Raw genomic sequence first — 19,948 nt, 5'->3', positions numbered from 1 at the left:
GTTGTTAAGGAGTTAATTCTGGGCTGGGGTTGGAGGTGCACACCTGTAGTTCTCCACCGTAGGTGGCTGACACAAGAGGATCACAAGTTGAAAACCCACCTGGGCAATTTAGCAACTTTACAAAACCTTGCCTCAAAATAAAAACTAAGAAGGAAGTGGGGGCTGTGGTTATAACTCAGTAAGAAGATCCTGGGTTCAATCCAGACAGGAAGTGTAGGAGACCCGATAATGAGGATGGGGGCCTAACTGACCTCCTCTGGGGGTACAATGGAAAAGGTGTCAAGCTGTGCTCTTTCGGCAGCATGCAGGTGGCAGGCAAGTTGCAAGTTCGAGGGAAAAGTCAACACAGCTGAAATCCAACTGTTTACCTGGGAATGTAGTTTATGAATAAAATCGAGGTAAGCCAAATGTTCAAGGGTCTTTGCCTAAGAGATACAAGAGCTCCCTGACCCCTCTTTCTAAATTAATTCTGCATCTTTTTGTTTTTTATGCTTGTTCAGCCCTCGTCAGAGACAAACTCCTGGCTGGTTCCTACGAGGGAGGAAAGGAAAAAAGGAGAAAGAGAAGAAGGAAGGGAAGGAGAAAGAATCGGGGGAAGAAAGAAGGCAGGAAGGAATCAATATGGAAATGCAAAAGACGGAGAACACTTAAATTTTGAAAATGAACAAAGCTGGATAACTTACATTTCTTGACTTCTAAATTTAAGCTGCAGCAATCAGGAGAGTGGGTGGGTGGTTTTCAGACACATAAACAGATCAGCAGAACAAAATAGAGTCCAGACCGAGCACAGTGGCACACACCTATAATCCCAGCACTGGGGAGGCTGAAGTAGGAGAATCGCCATGAGGACAGACCGGACTACAAAGTGAGTTCAATGCCACCCTGAAATACATTGTGAGACCTCGTCTTTAAAAAAAAAAAAAAAAAAAGTCCAAAAATAGGCTCACACATGTATGGCCAACTGAGTTTTTAAAATTGCTTTCAGTTTATATATAAAAGTCACAATGGATATTTTATGTAATAAACATCTGCTAAACAGAAACCCTGTTTTATACTGCTACCACATCTATTATTCAGCTTTTTCCTTTCCAACGAGACCTCAAACAACTACCGTTACTTTCCCGCACTGCACGGTGCAAGGGGGGATCCGAAATCGTGAATCTGTCACTCACACTCTGATGGTCTCACGCGCACGCTCTGGCACACAGTCACATGCTCCCTGCAGCCGGTCACTCCTGCCACACCCGCCAGCCGCAGGGCCTTCAGCTGGTGTCTTGTGTGCAGTTCCAGCCCCATCCCGGGATCCGCAGCCTAATGTCCAAGGAGGACAGGCCTTACCTCCCGGCTCCAACTGCTTAGAACCAATAACCACACTCACCCCTATACAAAAGTACACATTGTACCCGGACGCGTCAGCGTCCTCCGAAGACAATCGAGCGCTGTCTGGCCAGGTACTCATTACGTTCGGTCGCGCGGTTATAAGATCGCGAACAACATCATTCCTGTCAGTTCAGCCATTTTTCTGGGCTCGCAGTGCACTACGTTTCCCAGAATGCACTGCATTGTAACCAACTTCCCGCGAGATCCTCACTGTCCGAGAGTGCTTTTCTCAACAGAAGTAGGCAACTTGAAGTTCGGAAAGTATTCCTTGGTATGATCACCAGTTTGAAAGAAAACTTCTTACAGAAGCTGTTTGGTGTACCCTGGAACTTCCCAGTCTTTTTTTTCCCCCCTGCAGAACATTGTGCTTGGCATCAGGCATCTGGCAAAGAGCGACTGCACGACCCAGATCCAGGTAGTTAAGTCTTCCAGCGCTGGACCACATTTCTCGAGGTCCTTTGCGGTCACAGCACTCCGCAGGATCGCAGTCTCTTCCTCCCCTGAAAGTTTCCATTGGCTTCCCAAATGCGGCTTCTAGGGGCACTCCTGGACAAATGCGTGGACAAGTGGCAACGGCTGAGTAGGGGACCACCCTCAAAACACAAGCAAGAACAGTCATTTTACGGGAATCAGATTGTTCCCTAAGGCCTTAAGGACTTCTCCAGAACCAGCTTGCAGAACCAGTCCTGAGATAAAGATTGCTCAGACCCAACTTGACCAGAATTACATACCTTACCAACTATGCAAACCCCCAGCCCTTGACCTTGTTTCCCCCGAAGTTTTTTTTTTGACACCGGTCTCACTCTGTAATACAGGCTGACCTGAAACTCACCTTGAGGCTCGGGCTGGCCTTGAACTCCGACCTCGCCTCCCCCGTGCTGGGATTACAGGTGTACCCCACCACACTCAGCTTGATCTTTTCTACACAATCCTAAGGTTCATGTCAGTTCCTGGAACACAGATTTTTTTTTTTTTTTTTTTTTGACAGGGTCGCGCTCCGTAATTCAGGCTGGCCTTGAACTCATTATGTAGCTGGCCTCAAATTTGAAGCGATCCTCCTGCTTTAGCCCAGGCTTGTGCCACCGTGCCTGGCTGACAGATCTTGAACTCTTACCTGTGCTTCCAGCATGGCCATGGCTCTTTTCCTACCCTTCACCACTATTCATTTCCTTGATTGGTGTTTTGGGACCATTATCGGGTTTTTAAGGTGCTGGTGTCGCCCATGAGAGGTGGTTTCTAGGTTCTTTTTGTCCTGATCAAATAATTTGTCAAGAGAAGTGTAAATGATAGCAAGGTTTTACATTTATTAAAGGTAGGAAAAGAAGCAGTCTCTGCAGAGTGAGTGTGGGCCAAGTAAAAGTTTGTTTGTTTGTTTTTTAAGTAAAAGTATTTTTTTTAAAAAAAGTACACTCTACAGCATAAGAGTAAAACCTAGAGTGAAAGAACGTAGTAGAGGAAAACTCAATGTGGATTTTCCTTTTTATTTTATTTTTTTAAATTTTATTTTATTTTAGATTTTTTTCCGGTACTGGGAATCGAACTCACAGCCTCGCACTTGCCAAGCAAGCACCGTGCCACTGAGCTAAATCCCCCAGGCCCAGATTTTCCTTTTTTTTTTTTGGTTTTTCTCCAGTACCGGGAACCGAACTCACGACCTTGCACTTGCCAGGGAGGCGCTTTTGCCGCTGAGCTAAATCCCCAGCCCCCAGGTTTTCCTTTTTATATCACTCATTCCTCAGGCAGATGTCATCTCTAAGCCACTCTACTGAAAAATTGCTCAAGTTCTCAAGAAAAATCCATGAAAAGGACTCCGGGAATTGTTGTGGGTATTTGTCCTGGAATTTTGTTATTAAGAGATCACACCTACTTCTCTTGTCACCTTTGCCATTCCCTAGTCTTCTGCCTCAGGACTGATGGCCATAGTCTGTTGGGGCACTGTGAGCCAGGGCTTTCACTGTAAAACTCAAGTAGCATTGTTGCGTATGTGTTCATCAGTGAGAGTGATGTAAATATTTTTCTCTTGAGTATCTTTTAAAGTTCATTGTCTATTTTATCTCATAAAATAGAGTATGTTCTGACTTTTAGCAGGTTTTTTTTGTTGTTGTTGTTCCTTAATAAAGATGTCATCTAATCTACAATTGTCTTATTGGAAATGTTTGTAAATGGATTAAATTTCTTTAGTAGAAATAGTATTGTTTAGATTGTCTGTTACACCACATAGCAGATTTGGATCATTGCATGTTACTAGGAACTTGTTTCTTCTAAATTTTCAAATTTAGTTCCTACATAGGAAATCCTTTTTTGTCTTTTAAAAACACAATAAATGTAGTTCAGGCTGGCCTCAAACTCACTGTGTAGTCCAGGATGGCCTCAAATTTTCAGCAATCTTCCTGCCTCAGCTTCTTGCCGGCTGGGATTACAGGTGTGTGCCACTACACCCAACAACATCATATTCCTAGATCAACATCTGTCCTTCCACATCATGGTGCACACCTTTAATCCTAGCTACTCAAGAGGAGGCTGAGGCAGGAAAACCAAAAGTTAAAGCCCAGCATGGGCAATTTAGCAAGATCCTATCTCTAAGTAAAATTTTAAAAGGGAAAGGCTGGACCACCCTGAACCCCTGTATCAGATTGTGCCCCCTATAGCTACTTTAAACTGCAGTCCTTTTTTGTCTTCTAACTTTCTGGTTAACACCCTCCCCCGTAGCTTTGTGCTTTAGTTTTCATTTCCAGTATTACTGAAAGCAAGGACTCAAGCTAACCAAAGTGACCACTAATTAAAACTGTTTCAAAAGCCAGGCGTGGTGCACACCTATAATCCCAGCACTTGGGAGGCTGAGGCAGGAGGATTGCTGTGAGTTCAAGGCTGGCCTGGGCTATTGTTTTAGTTACCTTTCTCTAAGACAAAATACCTGACGCCCAATATTAAGGAAGGAAAAGTTTATTTAGGTCACAGTTTGTGGAGGTTTCAGTCTGTACTTGGCTGGTGCCAAGGCGCCAAGGCAGAGTGGCTCATGGCACAGGGCAACAGTTCAGGGTGGGGGAAAGTAGCAAACGCAGCAAGAGCAAAAAGGGCGGGGGAGCAAGCCTCTTATCCCCCCTTATATTATATACTGGCTATCCACCCATGCCCGCACCATCTCTGGGCTCTCCTCTGGCACAGGCGCCGGATGAATACAAAGTAAGGACCCTGGTCCCCATTCAATCACTTAGTTAACCTTCTAAACTTATCAAATTGACACAATGAACAACATCCTACAGCGGAAGGTCATGTCCTTTTCACCCAGAATGTAGAACTGCTGAGTACTTAGTCAAGCCTCTAGACTCAAGTTGACACAATGTATCAACCATAACAGCTACATATTGAGTTCAAGCCCAGTTTGAACTACAGTGAGCCCCTATCTCAAAAACAAAAAATCAAAATTCTCCACTGAGAATGAGAATGCAACCCAACCACAACCAGCTTGTCAATTTTTTAAAAGTTACTTTTTCTATGTTTTATAAGCTGGAGCTACCAGAGGGAACAAGCAAGAATGTCTGCCTTCAAAAATTTAGATCTAGTCTTGGTTCACTAGCATCTTCTATTCCACTTAGGACACACCCTCTTTTGTTTGTTTGAGAGGGAGTTTTTGTTCCAGGCTTGCCTCAATCTGGAGACCCCCCTGCTTCATCCTCCCAAATTACAGGCTTCTAGCACCGTTCCAGGCTTGGGTACATACTCGTAGACACTGGCACCAGAAAACCAGCTAGGCGCGGTGACACCTGGTTGTAACCCTTGGCACTTCCTTGCGCATGCGCCTTGCTAGCATATTGAAAACAAAGTCCCGCAGAGCTGGTGTTTGCGCTTAGTGCTTCCGGCTGCTTTCCCAGGGGGATTTTTGGACTCCGGCCTGTTTTTCCCACAAGCCTCCGCGGCCTCGGATATTCAGGCTTCAACTACATTTCCCAGAGAGCAACGGGCGAACTCGGTCTGTGGTTTTCTTTCTTTGCGTGGTTTTTGAGCTTTTCGGGGTAAGTTAAACTTCTTCCAGAATGCTGTAAACTGAAAGTACTCACCGACAGGACTCTGGGAAACTGGATTAAATTGCAGCCAGCCCTGAATCGCCCGGAGCTAGAAAAAGCCTTTCAAAGAATGGAAGCCCGCAGTATGGAAGGCTGTTTGTAAACCGGAATCCAAGGCCAGTGTATTGGTGAACCTGGTGTGTGTGTGTGTGTGTGTGTGTGTGTGTGTGTGTGTGTGTGTGTGTGTGAGAGAGAGAGAGAGAGAGAGAGAGAGAGACAGACAGACAGACAGACAGACAGACAGACAGACAGAGATGGGAAACGTAGGCGACCTCGTGAGAGACAGTGAGAGGCAGGCAGGCAGGCACAGAGAAAGTTGCGAGCGAGAGGGCTGGGATATGCCTGCCCGTCTCTGCGCTTTTGCGAGGGGCAGCGGGTGGTGTGCTCGCGTCATGGGGCGGTGAGGTACGTGTCTGTTTCGTGTGCGTCGATTGCTGTGCCTCTGTCACTAGGATCCGTTGTAGGTTCCCTGCTACTTCCTTTGCCCTTTCCCTTAACAGCTACTCGGGTCTCTCAGAAACGTCTGCAAAAACAAAGTCTGATGCTAAAACCTAAACGGGTTTTCCGGCAATCAAGCATTGCCTTGCTGTTGGATTGGGAGTGCCTGAGACTTCTTTGGGAAATTTGAGGGCCAGCTAGCTGCATGTCTCAGAACCTCAGTTTCCCAGAGCTGTGACGCCAGGAATCGTCGTGAGCCTACATAGATTCCAGCCTCTCTGCTCCCTTTGTCTGCTTATGAGCAAGGGGGATGTGGACCTGCATGAAGTTATAACTAAGTCATTCTGTCCAAGAACGGCCCATGACTCATGACCCTTTTCCCCTCTCTGGTTCTGCTGTTTTCCCAAAGAAGGATCCTGATGTAAAGAATTGTTTGATATTTAAAAATCAATGTTTAGGGCCCGGGGTATAGCTCAGCGGCAGGGCGCCTGCCTGGCAAGTGCAAAGTCCCGAGTTCGATCAAAACAAAACAAAACAAAACAAAAAACAGTGTTTAAGTTAGTGGAGTTTTGTTGTTGTCGTTGTTGGTTAGTTTGTTTTGCTTTGGCGTTGTGGTTTTTTTTCTGGTACTGGGGATCGAACCCAGGGCCTTTGCACTGAGCTAGCCCTTAAAAATTTTTTTTTTCCTTAATGTTGAGTCAGGGTCTTGCTAACTTGCTAAACTTGACAGGATGGGCTCGAACTTTCTAAATCTCCTGATTCAGCCTCCTGGAGTGCCCTCATGCCCAGCTTTCAACAGTAAATAACTGCAGAATAATGAGTCATTTATATGCACTATCTTGGGTCTGATCTATCCTACTTTACACATTTTCTTCCGTTATTGAGGTTTGAACCCAGGATCTTTGCACCGAGCTGCATCCCCAACGCTTTTTGTTTTTTTTTACTTGAGAAAAAGTCTCGCTAAATATCCTCATTGCCCAAGTTGGGCTCCATCTTGCAATGCACCTGCATCAGCTTCCCATATGCTGAGATTACATGTGCACACAGCCATAATCAGCTGGCTTTTTCCAAGAGGTTTAGACGTAGGGGTCCAGAATCAAGAACAACAATTTTTCTGTTTATAATTACTTGAAAAATTTGCATTCAGCATTATAGAAATTAAGTAAATGGTTAATACATATGATTAAATATTATGCAGCTAATAGCTATTTTTATACAGTTAGACATAAAGAAGATATATAGTATATTAAGAAATATTCTTATTAATCATTAATAAAAATTTAAATTATATATCAATCTCACTTAATTAGGTTTTGTGAGAACTTTTGAAAGGATTGAATCTAAATATTTTAATCGGAGATTTAGCTCAGTGGCACAGTGCCTGCCTGGCAAGTGCAAGGTTGAGTTCAATTCCTGGTACTGGAAGAAAAACCCAAAATAAATAAATAAATAAATATTTTAATTACTTATTGAGGAAAGAGCATAATGTGGCTATATTTTATTGCAGTTTATTTTGTTTCACCCTTTCATTTTTCCTGCACTGATTCAATCTGAAAATCAATGGTTTTAAACATTTCTATAGCTGTTAGCTTAAGTCATCTGCTTTGTGGAACTTTTGGAAGTGAACTGTATGTAACTGGGTGTTTGAGCAGAGATGTCTACATCGAGAAGGGGAGGAGCATACTTAGATGACTCCTAAGAAGTAATTATTTCTGATCAGGTGTTGTTTGCAGTGTGGCAGCCTGTGGTTTCAGGAACATCACTGTATGGTCTGTGAGAGGCAGTGTGATGTGACATTGAAGACAATGGGCCCTGGATACCTAAATTTGGTTTGTATCTCAGCTCCTTCAATTCTTATACGTATAAGTCTGGGCATTGTATTCACTCAGACTGTGTCGGACCTCATCTAGAACAACTCTAGGATCCCAAACTCTATTTGTACAGCAGGTTCAAACTGGCTTCAGTTTAAGTTGAGAGAACACTTGGCGATACTGTCTTTCTCTGATGAGACTATCCTTATCACATGGCTGATGACAGCTTTCAGATGGTGTGGGGGCAGGCACTGGGGATTGATCCCAGGGCCTTTGCAGTGCACTACATCCCCAGCCCTTTTTATTTCTTTATTTTGATATAGGGTCTTGTTAAGTTGCCCGGGCTGGGCTTAAATTTGAGATCTTCCTGCCTCAGTCCCCCAGAGTACTGGGATTACATCTACTCATACTTGAGATGTATGTTATTATAGGACCTACTTCACAGGAGTGTCATGAGAGTAAAAAGGTAAAGCCTGTGACATCAGAGGCTGCAACATGAGTGCTCAACAAATATTAACTGTTGAGCTGGGCGTGGTGATGCACACTTGTAATCCCAGCACTTGGGAGCCTGAGGCAGGAAGATCATCCTGAGTGGAGGCCAGCCTGGGCTACAAAGTGATTTCAAGGCCAGCCTGAACTGCATAATGAAACCCTCTCTCAAAAAGACAAAAAAAAAAAAAATATTAACTATTGTGTCATGATTCTATGACCTTCAGGGTTTGGTAGTAACATATGTGAAAGGAATTGACGATTATTTGCAAGTTATGAAAATTATCAGGAGGTTCAGTGGGTAAAGAACAAGGATTCTTTATCAATCTTCAACCTTTTCATTGCTCTCTTGGTTCCAAGGAACTGCAAACCATTTAAAGTTGCAAACCATTAAAATTCAGAAGTGTTGTATATTCTTGAGATTATCAAGATAAACATGACCAAAAAGATTTAGAGCTATTGGTTTAAAAACAAAACAGTAATAGTAGAGATGATTATATAAAATAAGGATCATGAGTTTGAGGACAACCTTGACTACATAGTGAGTTCAAGACCAGCCTGAACTACATAGCAAGACCCTGTCTCACAAAAACCAAAAGAACTCTTTTTCTGTTTGCTTTTTATGTATTCTTTCACTCTGTTAATTTCACTTACATGAAGTATATTCATTCACAGAGAGATCTTGATAACAAAAAGTTTGAATTACACTAATAACTGAAGGTTGTCCATGACATGGTAAGTATTATTTCAATCACATTGTTTTTCCAATTTAGTGTTAGAGTTCACAGTTTTCTTCATGAGTATCCTTCCTCATAATTTTAGTGTTTATTTTAAGAAATACTTGGATATGAACTCACTTACATAGTCCAAGCCAGTCTTGAGCTCATGGCAATTTTCCTGCCTCAGCCACCCAAGTGCTGAGATTATAGGCATGCACCACTCATATAGATTTTTATTTCTGGTATTACCTCTTAAGTTTTCAAAGCAAGTGCACAGCTGATGTGAAACTGTTGATGTTTATTCTAAACCTGCAATACATATTGAAATTTTAATACTTTATTGATATTTTATGTTTCTGTTAACTACACAGTACGTAATATAATAACAAACACCTGACCAAGACCAGTGAGATGGCCAAGTATGTCCTATAAAAAAGGCCAAGAAAGCAGAAAACATGTGCTATCAGTGTAAATGATACCTGTATGTGGAATGTGATGTTTTCATGTATGAGACTGCCTTAGTGTGAAAATTGAAGTAAAGATTATTTTTTCATAGAGTGGTATTAGTATTTTCATTGTAGTTCATATAGAAATTATTTGTGTTCTTTCTTAGACTGTACACCAAAAACCAGTTGACGTTGAAAATTTTGGTGCTTTTTTATAAACAATAAATATTTAAAAAGTAATACTTAATTTTTGTGATTTTTTTCTGTTAAGCACTTATTGTTAGATATAATAAAACTCATACAATTAAAATTAATAGTTCATTAATAAAAATATTCTAAAGAATAAATGTGGGTTTGACTCACACATGTTTATGGGCCTTTATAATAAAAATGTGTCATATTCTTTCCAGTTTTTTTTTTTTTTGATACTGGGAATGGAACTCAGGACCTTGCACTTGCCAGGCAGAAGCTGTGCCACTGAGCTATATCCCCAGCATGTCATATTCTTAAATATTTTATATGCATTATTTTACTTCTTCAGACTTCTCATATGGTAGGTAATAGTCTTTTCCAGTTCACCAATGAAATTTTAAGATCCCGATATGTCAAATACCAGAGTTTAAATCATAAAGTCATGTCCTTTGAGGACAGCAATATGTTTTAGTTACCTCAAGAGACCACCTTTCCAATATTGCTAATTTTTAAAATCTACCTGCCTCATTCAGTAATTCATCATAAGTGTCTTTTCATTACTTGTTGCTATTGACCATTAAAATGTGGGTATATACAGTACTACAACATAATTCTTTCAACTTATGTGTTAGACATGTTTCCAGTTCTTTATTAAATTTTTTTTTTACTTTTTGAGACAGGGTCTCACTATCTAATTCAGGCTGGCCTTTAACTCACTATGTAGACCAAGCTGGCCTTGAACTTGTGGCAATCCTCCTGCGTCAGCCTCCCATGCATTAAGATTACCTACCAGCAAAAGCCACCACATGTACTGACAAATCAGACATTTAGTTGGATCACAAATGTGTATTATATATACACAATATATTACAAATATTTATATATATCTCCCTGTGAAATTTGCAGTTGGAGTGATGCAGTAACTATTATTTAGTTGCTACTTTTAAATGCTAAGAGTCCAGCAAGATGCATAAACTATGAATAGGAGTAAGTGTACGTCAGTGTATAATAAAGACCACTAAAGAGATTCAAGTGATGTGCCTTGATAATTCATGGCATTGGCTGTATTCTAGCCATCTCTGTAAGATTTGAACAAGTATAACTGAACCAGTGGAATTTGTGTGAAGGGAAGTGGAATTTATTCTGTAAGCCTATAGCCTCTAGTTTTTTTTAAGTGAGATTAATGGATTAAGTAGGTTTAGCAGTTGTCTGGAAGCTGTTATACCTAAGTGACAAAATAAACCTGCCTTTTAACACACATATTGGTGTGTACACATGTACTTGTGTGTACATGCACACATGTATATTTTTAAATTAATTTATGACCAGTGTTAAAATTATGAAATATATTTAAAGCAAAGCATCAGGATCACAACTAAAAAATAATAATGATAATAGGATTCTATAATATGCCAAAATAAATCACTAGACCTTTTCAATGTATTGGTGTTGTGTGACCTCTCTCTTTGTAAATGATTTAATCATACTGTGTTCTATTTTTAATCTTAATTTTCTAATGGCAGTATATCTGAAATATTTTCCATGTCCTTAAGTATGTTTCCCTACTTGCATTTAGTGACTACTTTGTGTTCTGTTACGTGTATGTTCCTAACACAGAACCAGGCCTTTGCAATTTCTTCTTTGCTGTGTTATCTCCCATTTATTGACCAACTTCAGTTGATATGACATGAAAGAGGTGCTAGATTGAATTATGAGGCCTCTTTCAGCCTTAAAGACTGGGAGTGAAGACAGGTGGATCTTCTCATGGAAAGCCAGAGAGCCCAGTCTCAGGTGAAGATCAGGCTTCACTACAGAAGTGAACATGTACTCTGCAACTACACTTTTTTTTCTTTTTGAGACAGGATCTCACTATGCAGTTCAGGCTTGAGCTCACTTTGTAGCCCAGGCTGGTCTCGAACTTGCAGTGATCCTCCTGCCTCAGCCTTCCAGGTGCTGGGATAACAGGCATGTGCCACCACACCTGGCTGCAACTATCTTTCTGTAGCTGGGTTTCTTGGGTTTAGAGGACAGCTCCAATCCATCTGTTTTCCCCTAAATTATGTGTGCAGCTGTAGGAAACTGATTTTGGAAGAAGAAATGGAAAAGCAGAAAGGTTTTATTGAATTAGGTCCTATTAGAAACCTTAAAACCTTTTTTCTTCTATCAGCTCTAGATTCTCAGGAGGTCAAAGTTTTTCCAGTACTGGACCATTGAGAAGGACTGATCAGAGCTTACATTTCTAAAACTATGATCTGTGTAAGTTGATTACTTTTTCTGTTTCCTTGCAATATTAAGGTTTTAGGTAAAGGTAGTTTTTTTATTTTTTATTTTTGTCTTTTTTTGAGATAGGGTCTCACTATGCAGTTCAGGCTGGCTTTGAGCTCACTTTGTAGCTCAGGCTGATCTCGAACTTGCAACGATCCTCCTGCCTCAGCCTCTCCAGTGCTGACTGCTAGGATTACAAACGTGCGCCACCACGCCTGGCTTTATTATTATTATTAACCTAAAGCTTCCTACTTAAGAAGTCCTCATTCAGTTATCTGCTCTCCAGTTTCTCCTAACACAGTGACAGTGACAGCAAATAATTTGGCTTCCTGAGATGTTCACAATAAAATGGATTGTTACATGGCTGGTACAAAATTTATTTGTATAAGCAAAAGTGCTTCTGATATGCTTCGACATAAATGCTGAGCCTGAAGTTTATAGAAATACTGAGATTTTAAAAAAATTTTGCCAAAGCGTCTTCTTTTAAATGGAGAGTTTTAGCTGGGCATGGTGGTTCATGCCTGTAATCCCAGCATTTAGGAGGCTGAGGCAGAAGGATCATTGTGAGTTCGAGATCAGCCTGGGCTACAAAGTGAGCTCAAGGCCAGCCTGAACTGCATAGTGAGACTCAATCTCAAAAAGACCCCCAAAAAAGGAGATTATTATATTAAATTTGGAAAGGACCCATCTTTTTTTAATGGGAAAATACTGTAGAAATTAACATTTAGTGGAAGTTTATCCATCATACCACTAACAAACTGATTGTTTCTAATACTTTATTGAATAAAGAAACTTGAATTTTATTTTATCCATCCCTCAGCAAACATAAACTTTTTCATTTTGTAGACAGAGTTTCATTCTGTGGTTCAGACTGGCCTTGAACTCACTATGTAGACCAGGCTGGCATCAAACTCACAGTGATCCTCCAGGCTCAGCCTCCTGAGTGCTAGGATTACAGGTGTCTGCTATAGGTGTGCGCCACCACACCTGCCTAAACCTAAACTATTGTGGCAGTCCTTGATACACAGAAAGGTTTGTGTGCAGGGATAATATTCTTCAGGAGTAGGTAGATACCTACTTTAGTCTACTACTGCTTATTAGCCAATTTTACAATATCATACCTTTCTTTTCATGTATTTGTTTATTCTCTTTCCTTCTTGAAAATGTTTCTTTACGTATTATGATACCTGTGTTTGTAGTTTCAGGAATTAGTGACATTCAGGGATGTGGCCATAGACTTTTCTCAGCAGGAGTGGGACTACCTGGACCCTAGACAGAGGGACTTGTATAGAGATGTGATGCTGGAGAATTACAGGAACCTCGTTTCTCTGGGTAAGTGTATGTACTGCAAGTAATTTAAAATGTGATGTGTTACCTTTAAACACAAGGAATTTCAAGGCTGTATTTCAAGACTTATGGTGAATTTCTTCTTCTGGACAATTTTAGGTCTACCAATTAATATCTAAGGGGCCAGATTCCAGATTAAAATTCTGTATACTTAATGAATAGCCATTGTGCAGGATAGCTGGTTTCCCCTTGTGCTATTCTAAAAATTCCTGCAGATGAGCTCTGTTATCCTCTGTTGTACTGCAAGGACAAAATTAGAGGAATACTCCTGATTTGCTCTGAGTATAAGAAGAGCCTTTGACTTATACAGCAGTGAGTGGGGTGAACAGTATTCATTTAAAATGAAAGAATCCACATTTTAGTCGTGCAGTGAATTTTTATGACTTATGGTTAAAAGTTTCAGTTCATGAACTTTGCATTCAATATGGAATGAAGATTTTTATAAGACAATCAGGATAGCTTTTTGGCAGCGGGGGTGGGAGAGGGACTCAGGCAAGTCCTCTACCCCTGCCCTTGTTTTAACTTTTAAAACAAGGTCTTGATAAATTTCTAAGGCTGGCCTCAAACTTGCAATGTTCCTGCCTCATTCTCCCAGTAGCTAGGATCCCAGGTATGCATCGCTACACCTGGCAGAATGTTTCTTGTTATGCTCTTATGGAAATAATATTTTATATCCCAGGCACTCTTCTAGTAATCAAATAACTGTACTATAGTAGTGTAATATAGCCAGATTAATTGCCAATACTATGGACTAGTGAGCTGAAGTGACATGATCAAAGTCCTAATATTGGTGCATTTAAGAGGAAAAATTTGTGCCAGAACTGTCTGCCTCCAGAGACTTTTACTGTTTAACTTTCTCTTCAGAGACAGACCTGGCTAAGAGTGGTAGCACATGTTTACAGTCCCAGCTACCGAGAAAGCTGAAGATCACTTGAACCGAGAAGTTTGAGTCTCACCTGGGCAATACCATGAGAACTTATCTCAAAAAAAAAAAAAGATTTTAAAATAAAGTTTCACCATACCTGTCTTATTTCTTAAATTATTATACTCTTTATAAACGTGGGGTGGGAAGTACTAGAACTTGGACCTCAAGACAACCTCTAAGTTACATCCCCAGCTCCTTTAAATTTTTTTTTCCCTTTGGAAGTTAAGTGTGGTGGTGTACACCTCTAGTTCAAACACCGAGAAGGCTGAGGTAGGAGGATTGCCCCACTACCCTGTCTCAAAAAGGCCTCATTCAAAATTTTAAAATTTTGAGACAGAGTATTATTAAGTTGCCCAGTTGAGACTTGAATTTTTGTCTTCTCCCCACACCCCGATACCGGGAATCGAACTCATGACCTTGCGCTTGCCAGGCAGGCGCTGTGCCGCTGAGCTAAATCCCCAGTCCCAAAACTTGAATTTTGATATCCCGCCTCACTCTTTCGAATGCTAGGGATTTTAGGCCTGTGCTATTACTGCTGGTTCTGTCTTTTATCCAAAGTCTTTATCAGAAACATTTAACCTTTAGCTTATTGCAGATTTAATTAAAACTCAAAGGTTTCTGTGACTTTATTTTTATTTTTATGCCATTTCTTTTCTTGTGAACAGGACAATCGATTTCTAAGCCACATGTGATTGATTTATTGGAGCAAGGAAAAGAGCCCTGGATGATTCTGAGGGAAGAAACACGAAGACCTTACACGGGTAAGGAAAGCAGAGAGAGCAGTCAGAGCTGGAACAGCCTACTCCATAAGGGAGAGGAGACACTTGTTTGTATTATTGTTCATCAAGCCCCCTTCCAAGGTACCAAGACTTGTAGAACACAGGCCTGTGACCTCAGAAGAGAATTAAAAATCTCCACATGAGCTATGGAAGGAGCATCAACTTTCCTTTGTTTACCAATCATCCTACTTCTCTTATTTCAAACCTATTTTCAGTGATGGGGCTTTCTTTTTTCTTTGCGCTATTTCAGCTGTATTTTGGGTTCAGTGGCTTTTCAGCACCCCTTTTACATACACATAAACACACAGGCATGGTGTAGAGGTAGTAAATAAAACTTATCAGATCCTGGCTTGTGTGGAATTTACATTATAGTAAATAAAACTTATCAGATCCTGGCTTGTATGGAATTTACATTATATTAGAGTAAGTAGATAGGAAAATAAATAAGATAGGTAGGTAGTGGGGATTGAACCTAAAGCCTTTACACTGAGTACATTTGCACTTCATTTTATACTTTTATTTTGAGACAGAGTCTCCCTAAGCCTACCTAAATAAAATAGGTAGATAGGTAAGCAAATAACATAATGGAATATAAGCAAAGGTTAGGCCATTTTATTTATTCATTCACTTATTTTGTAGCACTGGGGATTGAATCCAGGTCTTTGCCCTGAGCTACATCCCCAGACCTTTTTAAAATTCTTTATTTTGAGACAGGATCTCACTAAGTGGCTGAGTTGCCCAGGCTGGAGTGGAATTTCAGATCCTCCGGCCTCAGCCTCCTAGAGTACCGTAACTACAGGTCTGGGCCACCATGGCCAGTTAGGTTGGGCCATTTTAGATATGAAGGCTGGGGTAACTTCTCTGGAGTGGTAATATTTAAGAAGGGACATGATGTTAGGACATAGACCTTGTGTTTATCTGGGGAAGAATATTCTAAGCTGAGTAAAGACTTTAGAGAAAGACTGCTGGGGCAGTCAGGAGAAAAAATGCGCAGAGTAGAGCAAGGGGAACAGGGAGAATTATGTGAGTTTAAAGAGCACCAAATAGACCATAGTAGAGACCCTGAGAGGACACTGATAAAAAAAAATGAATTCAGAGCTGACTGTTATGACATATTCCTCCAATCTCAGCGCTCCGGGAGGATGCTGCAGGAGGATTACAAGTTCCAGCCCAGCCTGGGCAGCTTAGGGAGACTCTGTCTCAAAATAAAAGTATAAAATGAGGTGCAAATGTACTCAATGTAAAGGCCTTAGGTTCAATCCCCACTACCCCCTGCCAAGAAAAAAAAAAAAAAAAAAGAATTTAGGGCTGGTGAGTGATATAGCTCAGTAGTAGAGTGCCTGCCTATCAAGTCCCTGAGTTCAATCCCCTATGCCACCAAAAGAAAAAAGAAAAAGAAGTAGAATTTTTACTGTTATGAATAACATCATGTGAATTGTTGTGGAACTTGAATTATTAGTAATAAGAATGGAGAATGCTTAAATTCAGTGATATAATTTGTTTTTTATTTTAATTTAAGATATTTCAAACAATGTTAGAGAACATAACATTAAATAAACATATCGCTATACCCAGATCAAGTATTAAAACACTTTTTAACTACTTTAATAAAATTTGAGAGTTACAGGAAGGTTATAATAATGATATACCAGATTCTTTTGTACTTTTTAAGCAGGGTTTTTTTTTTTTTTTTTTTTTTTTTTTTTTTTTTTTTTTTTTTTTTTGAGACACGGTGTCGCTATGCAGTTCAGGCTGGCCTTGAACTCACTTTGTAGCCCAGGCTGGGCCTCGAACTCGCAATGATCCTTCTGCCTCAGCCTCCCAAGTGCTGGGATTACAGGTGTGCACCACCACACCCGGCTTAAGCAGTACTTTTAAACAAAGAGAAGCTTTAGGGTCAGCTTTAAAGCCCTTCTTACGTCTCTTCCCAGTTGCCATCTTATCCCTCCTGAGTATAACTGCTGTTTGTGATTTCTTTTTTCTTTCTTTTTTTTTGGCCATGCCGGGGATTGAACCCGGTGGCCTTGCACATGCCAGGCATGCTCTGTAGCACTGAGCTTTGCTCTCAGCTGCACTATTATGATTTTTGTGTTTTGGTTTTTTTTGAGACAAGCTCTCACTATGTGGTTCTGGCTGGCCTTGAACTCATTGGTTAGCCCAAGGTGGCCTTGAACTCACAGTTGATCCTTCTGCTTCAGTCTCCTGAGTGCTGAGATTATAGGTGTGGGCTACAAGGCCCAGTGTAGGTCTAAAAGTCTTTATGGTTAGATGAAACACCAGAAATAGGAGGAAAATAGCACCACAAAGGAATAGCTCAGCCTGAACAATGTAGTGGTTCCAGCTTATACATCCGATGTGGTTTCTTTGCTCCTTTATGTTCTTTGGATGTGGTTATGGTTTTTGTAGGATTGGAAGCAGTGAACCGCAGATAATTGGTGCTAGATAAAGGAGCCTCCTTTTTTATTTTGGCAGTTTGCTATTTTTGTAACATAGTGATTGGATTGAACACAATTACAATTAAAGTAAAATGGTAACCGATTTTCCCTTCTTCCTGGATGTGCGGTCCAGTGATTAAATATTGATTCAGTGTCTTGCGTATTCCCAAATGAGCAATGTTTGGTACTGCTTCTCTTTGCAGTAGTCTTATGTTTTGCTTGTGGTCCAAAGCTTTGAGGTGTTTCTCTTGTTCAGCGGAGCTCTCACCAGTCAAACATGACAGATTTGATAGAATACGCACTCAATTATCTCAGTGTAAATCCTTTTTTTTTTTTTTTTTTTCTGTTGTTCATTTGGTTTTTACCCCCAAAACTTTTTTTAAAACTTTTTTTATTTTTTTGATCTTTTTGAGACAGGGTCTCACTATGCAGTTCAGGCTGGCCTTGAGCTCACAATGATCCTCCTACCTCAGCCTCCTGAGTGCTGGGGTTACAGGCATGCACCACCATGCCTGGCTTTTCAAACTTTTAAAAAATGTTTTATCAAACAAAGTGTAAAGTATCTTTACAGAGCGGTGTTATAGCAATGTAGGACAGCAGTGTATCATACTGTATGATACATACTAGTGATTATACTCTCTCAGAACTGTTTTTAGTGAAATTAGTCTCAAATGCTTTCTTTCCAGATGATGATTGAGAAGTTAATGTTTTAAAAAGTGCCAGGTACCACAATAGTAACAGAACTTTGCTGTTTTTTAGGGTTTTGTTTATTTCTTTAATAAAGTGTGCTAGATATCCATATAATTTTGTTCAAATGACTGCAAAACCTGGAAAAGCTATTGCTGCTGTTGATGCAGAACATACTATTACTGAGATTTATAGAGAGCCCCCTCCCCAGAATGTGTATATACTTCAGCAGTTCACTGTACTAATACATGTCTGAAAGCTCATGGCCACCACTTTGTGCACCTCTTGTAATAGCAGGGGCCAAAGGTAGCTTGTATTAGTCTCATGATGTCTCAGTAAATTTACTACTAAAATATTTAAACAGGTTTTTCTTTTCCTGAAGGGTGTATACATTTTTGGCACTCTCTGTCCCTCTCTCTCTATATATGTATATATGACATATATCATATATATATGATTTTATAAATGTATGTATATATGATATATCTAATCATATATATGATTTTTTTTTTGGTCTTTTTGAGACAGGGTCTCACTGTGCAGTTCAGACTGGCCTTGAGCTCACTTTGTAGTTCAAGCTGTTCTCGTACTCACAAAGATCCTCCTGCCTCAGCCTTCCGAATGCTAGGATTACAGGCGTGTGCCACCATGCCCAGCACATATATGATTTTTGGAAATTTGAGCTGTGCTGTCAACTTTGGAAATAGTATCCCAGTTCACTATTGTGTTGCTAGCATTATATAGAAATTAACAGCCATATTGGTCTAGAAACTTAATGTTTTTCCATTTGTGCAGGGGTAATGCACTGTATTAAATATGTAAGGTCTTATTTATGTAGGTTTGAGTACAGGAACTAATAAAGTATTGTCTAAATAATGAAAAAAAAAGCCCTAAGCAGTGCCTTTAGTTCTAGCTACTTGCAAGGCTGAGGAGGAAGATGGCTTAAGCTCCACAGTGAGACCTGATCTGTTTCAAAAAAAAACTAAAAAGCTAAAAACCAAAAAAATTTAAGCAATTAACATACTGTTTTATTTTATTTTTTATTTTTTGGTTTTTTTTCTGGTACCGGGAATCAAACTTAGGACCTTGTGCTTCCCAGGCCGGCTCTGTGCCGCTGAGCTAAGTCCCCAGCCCCAACATACTGTTGATAGTAGTAAATGGTAGGCTTCACTCATATTTCACCAGTTTTTCCAGTAATATTTTTTTTCTGTTCTGGAACTTAGATTTAAAATGCCATCTTGATTTTTCTTTACCATCAGTATTGGGGCTTGAACCCAAAGCCTTTGTACTGAATTTTATCCCCAGCCTTTTTTTTTATTTTCGAGACAGTGTCTTGCTGAACTGCCCAGGTTAGGCCCAAACCTGGGATCCCCTCCTCAGCCTGCAGGAGCGCCGGGATTACAGGGGCACACCACCATGCCTGGCGCTGTCTTTTGAATCATTGTTTCCTTCGTCTTTTTTCCAGCCTGTGACAGGTTTGTGGACTTTCCTGTCTGTCGTGTTCTCGATGTTTTCTAAGAGAACAGTTACGTAGAATATTATTCCACCTGGTTGGTTTACTTTCTCATAAGTAAATTCTTTTTTTTTCTTTTTTTTTTTTTTTTTTTTGCTAATAACCCCATACAAAGATGTGATGTCCTTTTTGGTGCATTGTATCAGTATGATGTAAATATGTTATTACTGGTCCTGTTAACATTGATCACTTGGTTAAGGGATGTTTGTCGGGTTTCTCCACAGTAAAATTACTATTTCCCTTTAGAACTGACACATATCTTGAGGGAAATACTGTAAGACAACGCACATATCCTATTTCACCTCCAACTTTCACCTGTTTTTAGCATTCACCAGTGAATTTCACTTGTATCAGTTTTTACTTCCATATTTGCAGAAGAGTACTTTTGTATTTCTCTCTTTCTACGTTTGTTCTGTAGGAAGAACATTGGGAGAATCACCTCCCTTTTCATTTATTCA

The 19,948-nt window shown here is 40.2% G+C and overlaps 1 protein-coding gene across 2 annotated transcripts in view; it reads left to right on the top strand.

The window, feature by feature from the left end:
* Window positions 1–5,403: 5,403 nt before the first annotated feature.
* The window catches only part of Znf573 (zinc finger protein 573), a 74,051-nt gene continuing 59,506 nt past the window's right edge, over window positions 5,404–19,948 (top strand). The window contains exons 1-5 of one of the 2 annotated variants that reach the window (XM_013522448.1): window positions 5,404–5,849; window positions 7,603–7,711; window positions 11,707–11,795; window positions 13,004–13,136; window positions 14,742–14,837. In XM_013522448.1, the coding sequence (XP_013377902.1) occupies window positions 11,787–11,795; window positions 13,004–13,136; window positions 14,742–14,837 (238 nt within the window). In that variant the 5' untranslated portion in view covers window positions 5,404–5,849; window positions 7,603–7,711; window positions 11,707–11,786. Of the gene's footprint in view, window positions 5,850–6,525; window positions 7,712–11,706; window positions 11,796–13,003; window positions 13,137–14,741; window positions 14,838–19,948 lie in introns of those variants that run through there. The other variant, XM_013522454.1, reaches the window with a different exon arrangement.

The sequence above is a fragment of the Chinchilla lanigera genome, unplaced genomic scaffold (assembly GCF_000276665.1).
Source record: "Chinchilla lanigera isolate Chin_1 unplaced genomic scaffold, ChiLan1.0 scaffold00067, whole genome shotgun sequence".
NCBI lineage: Eukaryota > Metazoa > Chordata > Mammalia > Rodentia > Chinchillidae > Chinchilla > Chinchilla lanigera.
The sequence above is the reverse complement of the archived record's forward strand: the minus strand, read 5'-3'. Positions and strand labels throughout refer to the sequence as shown.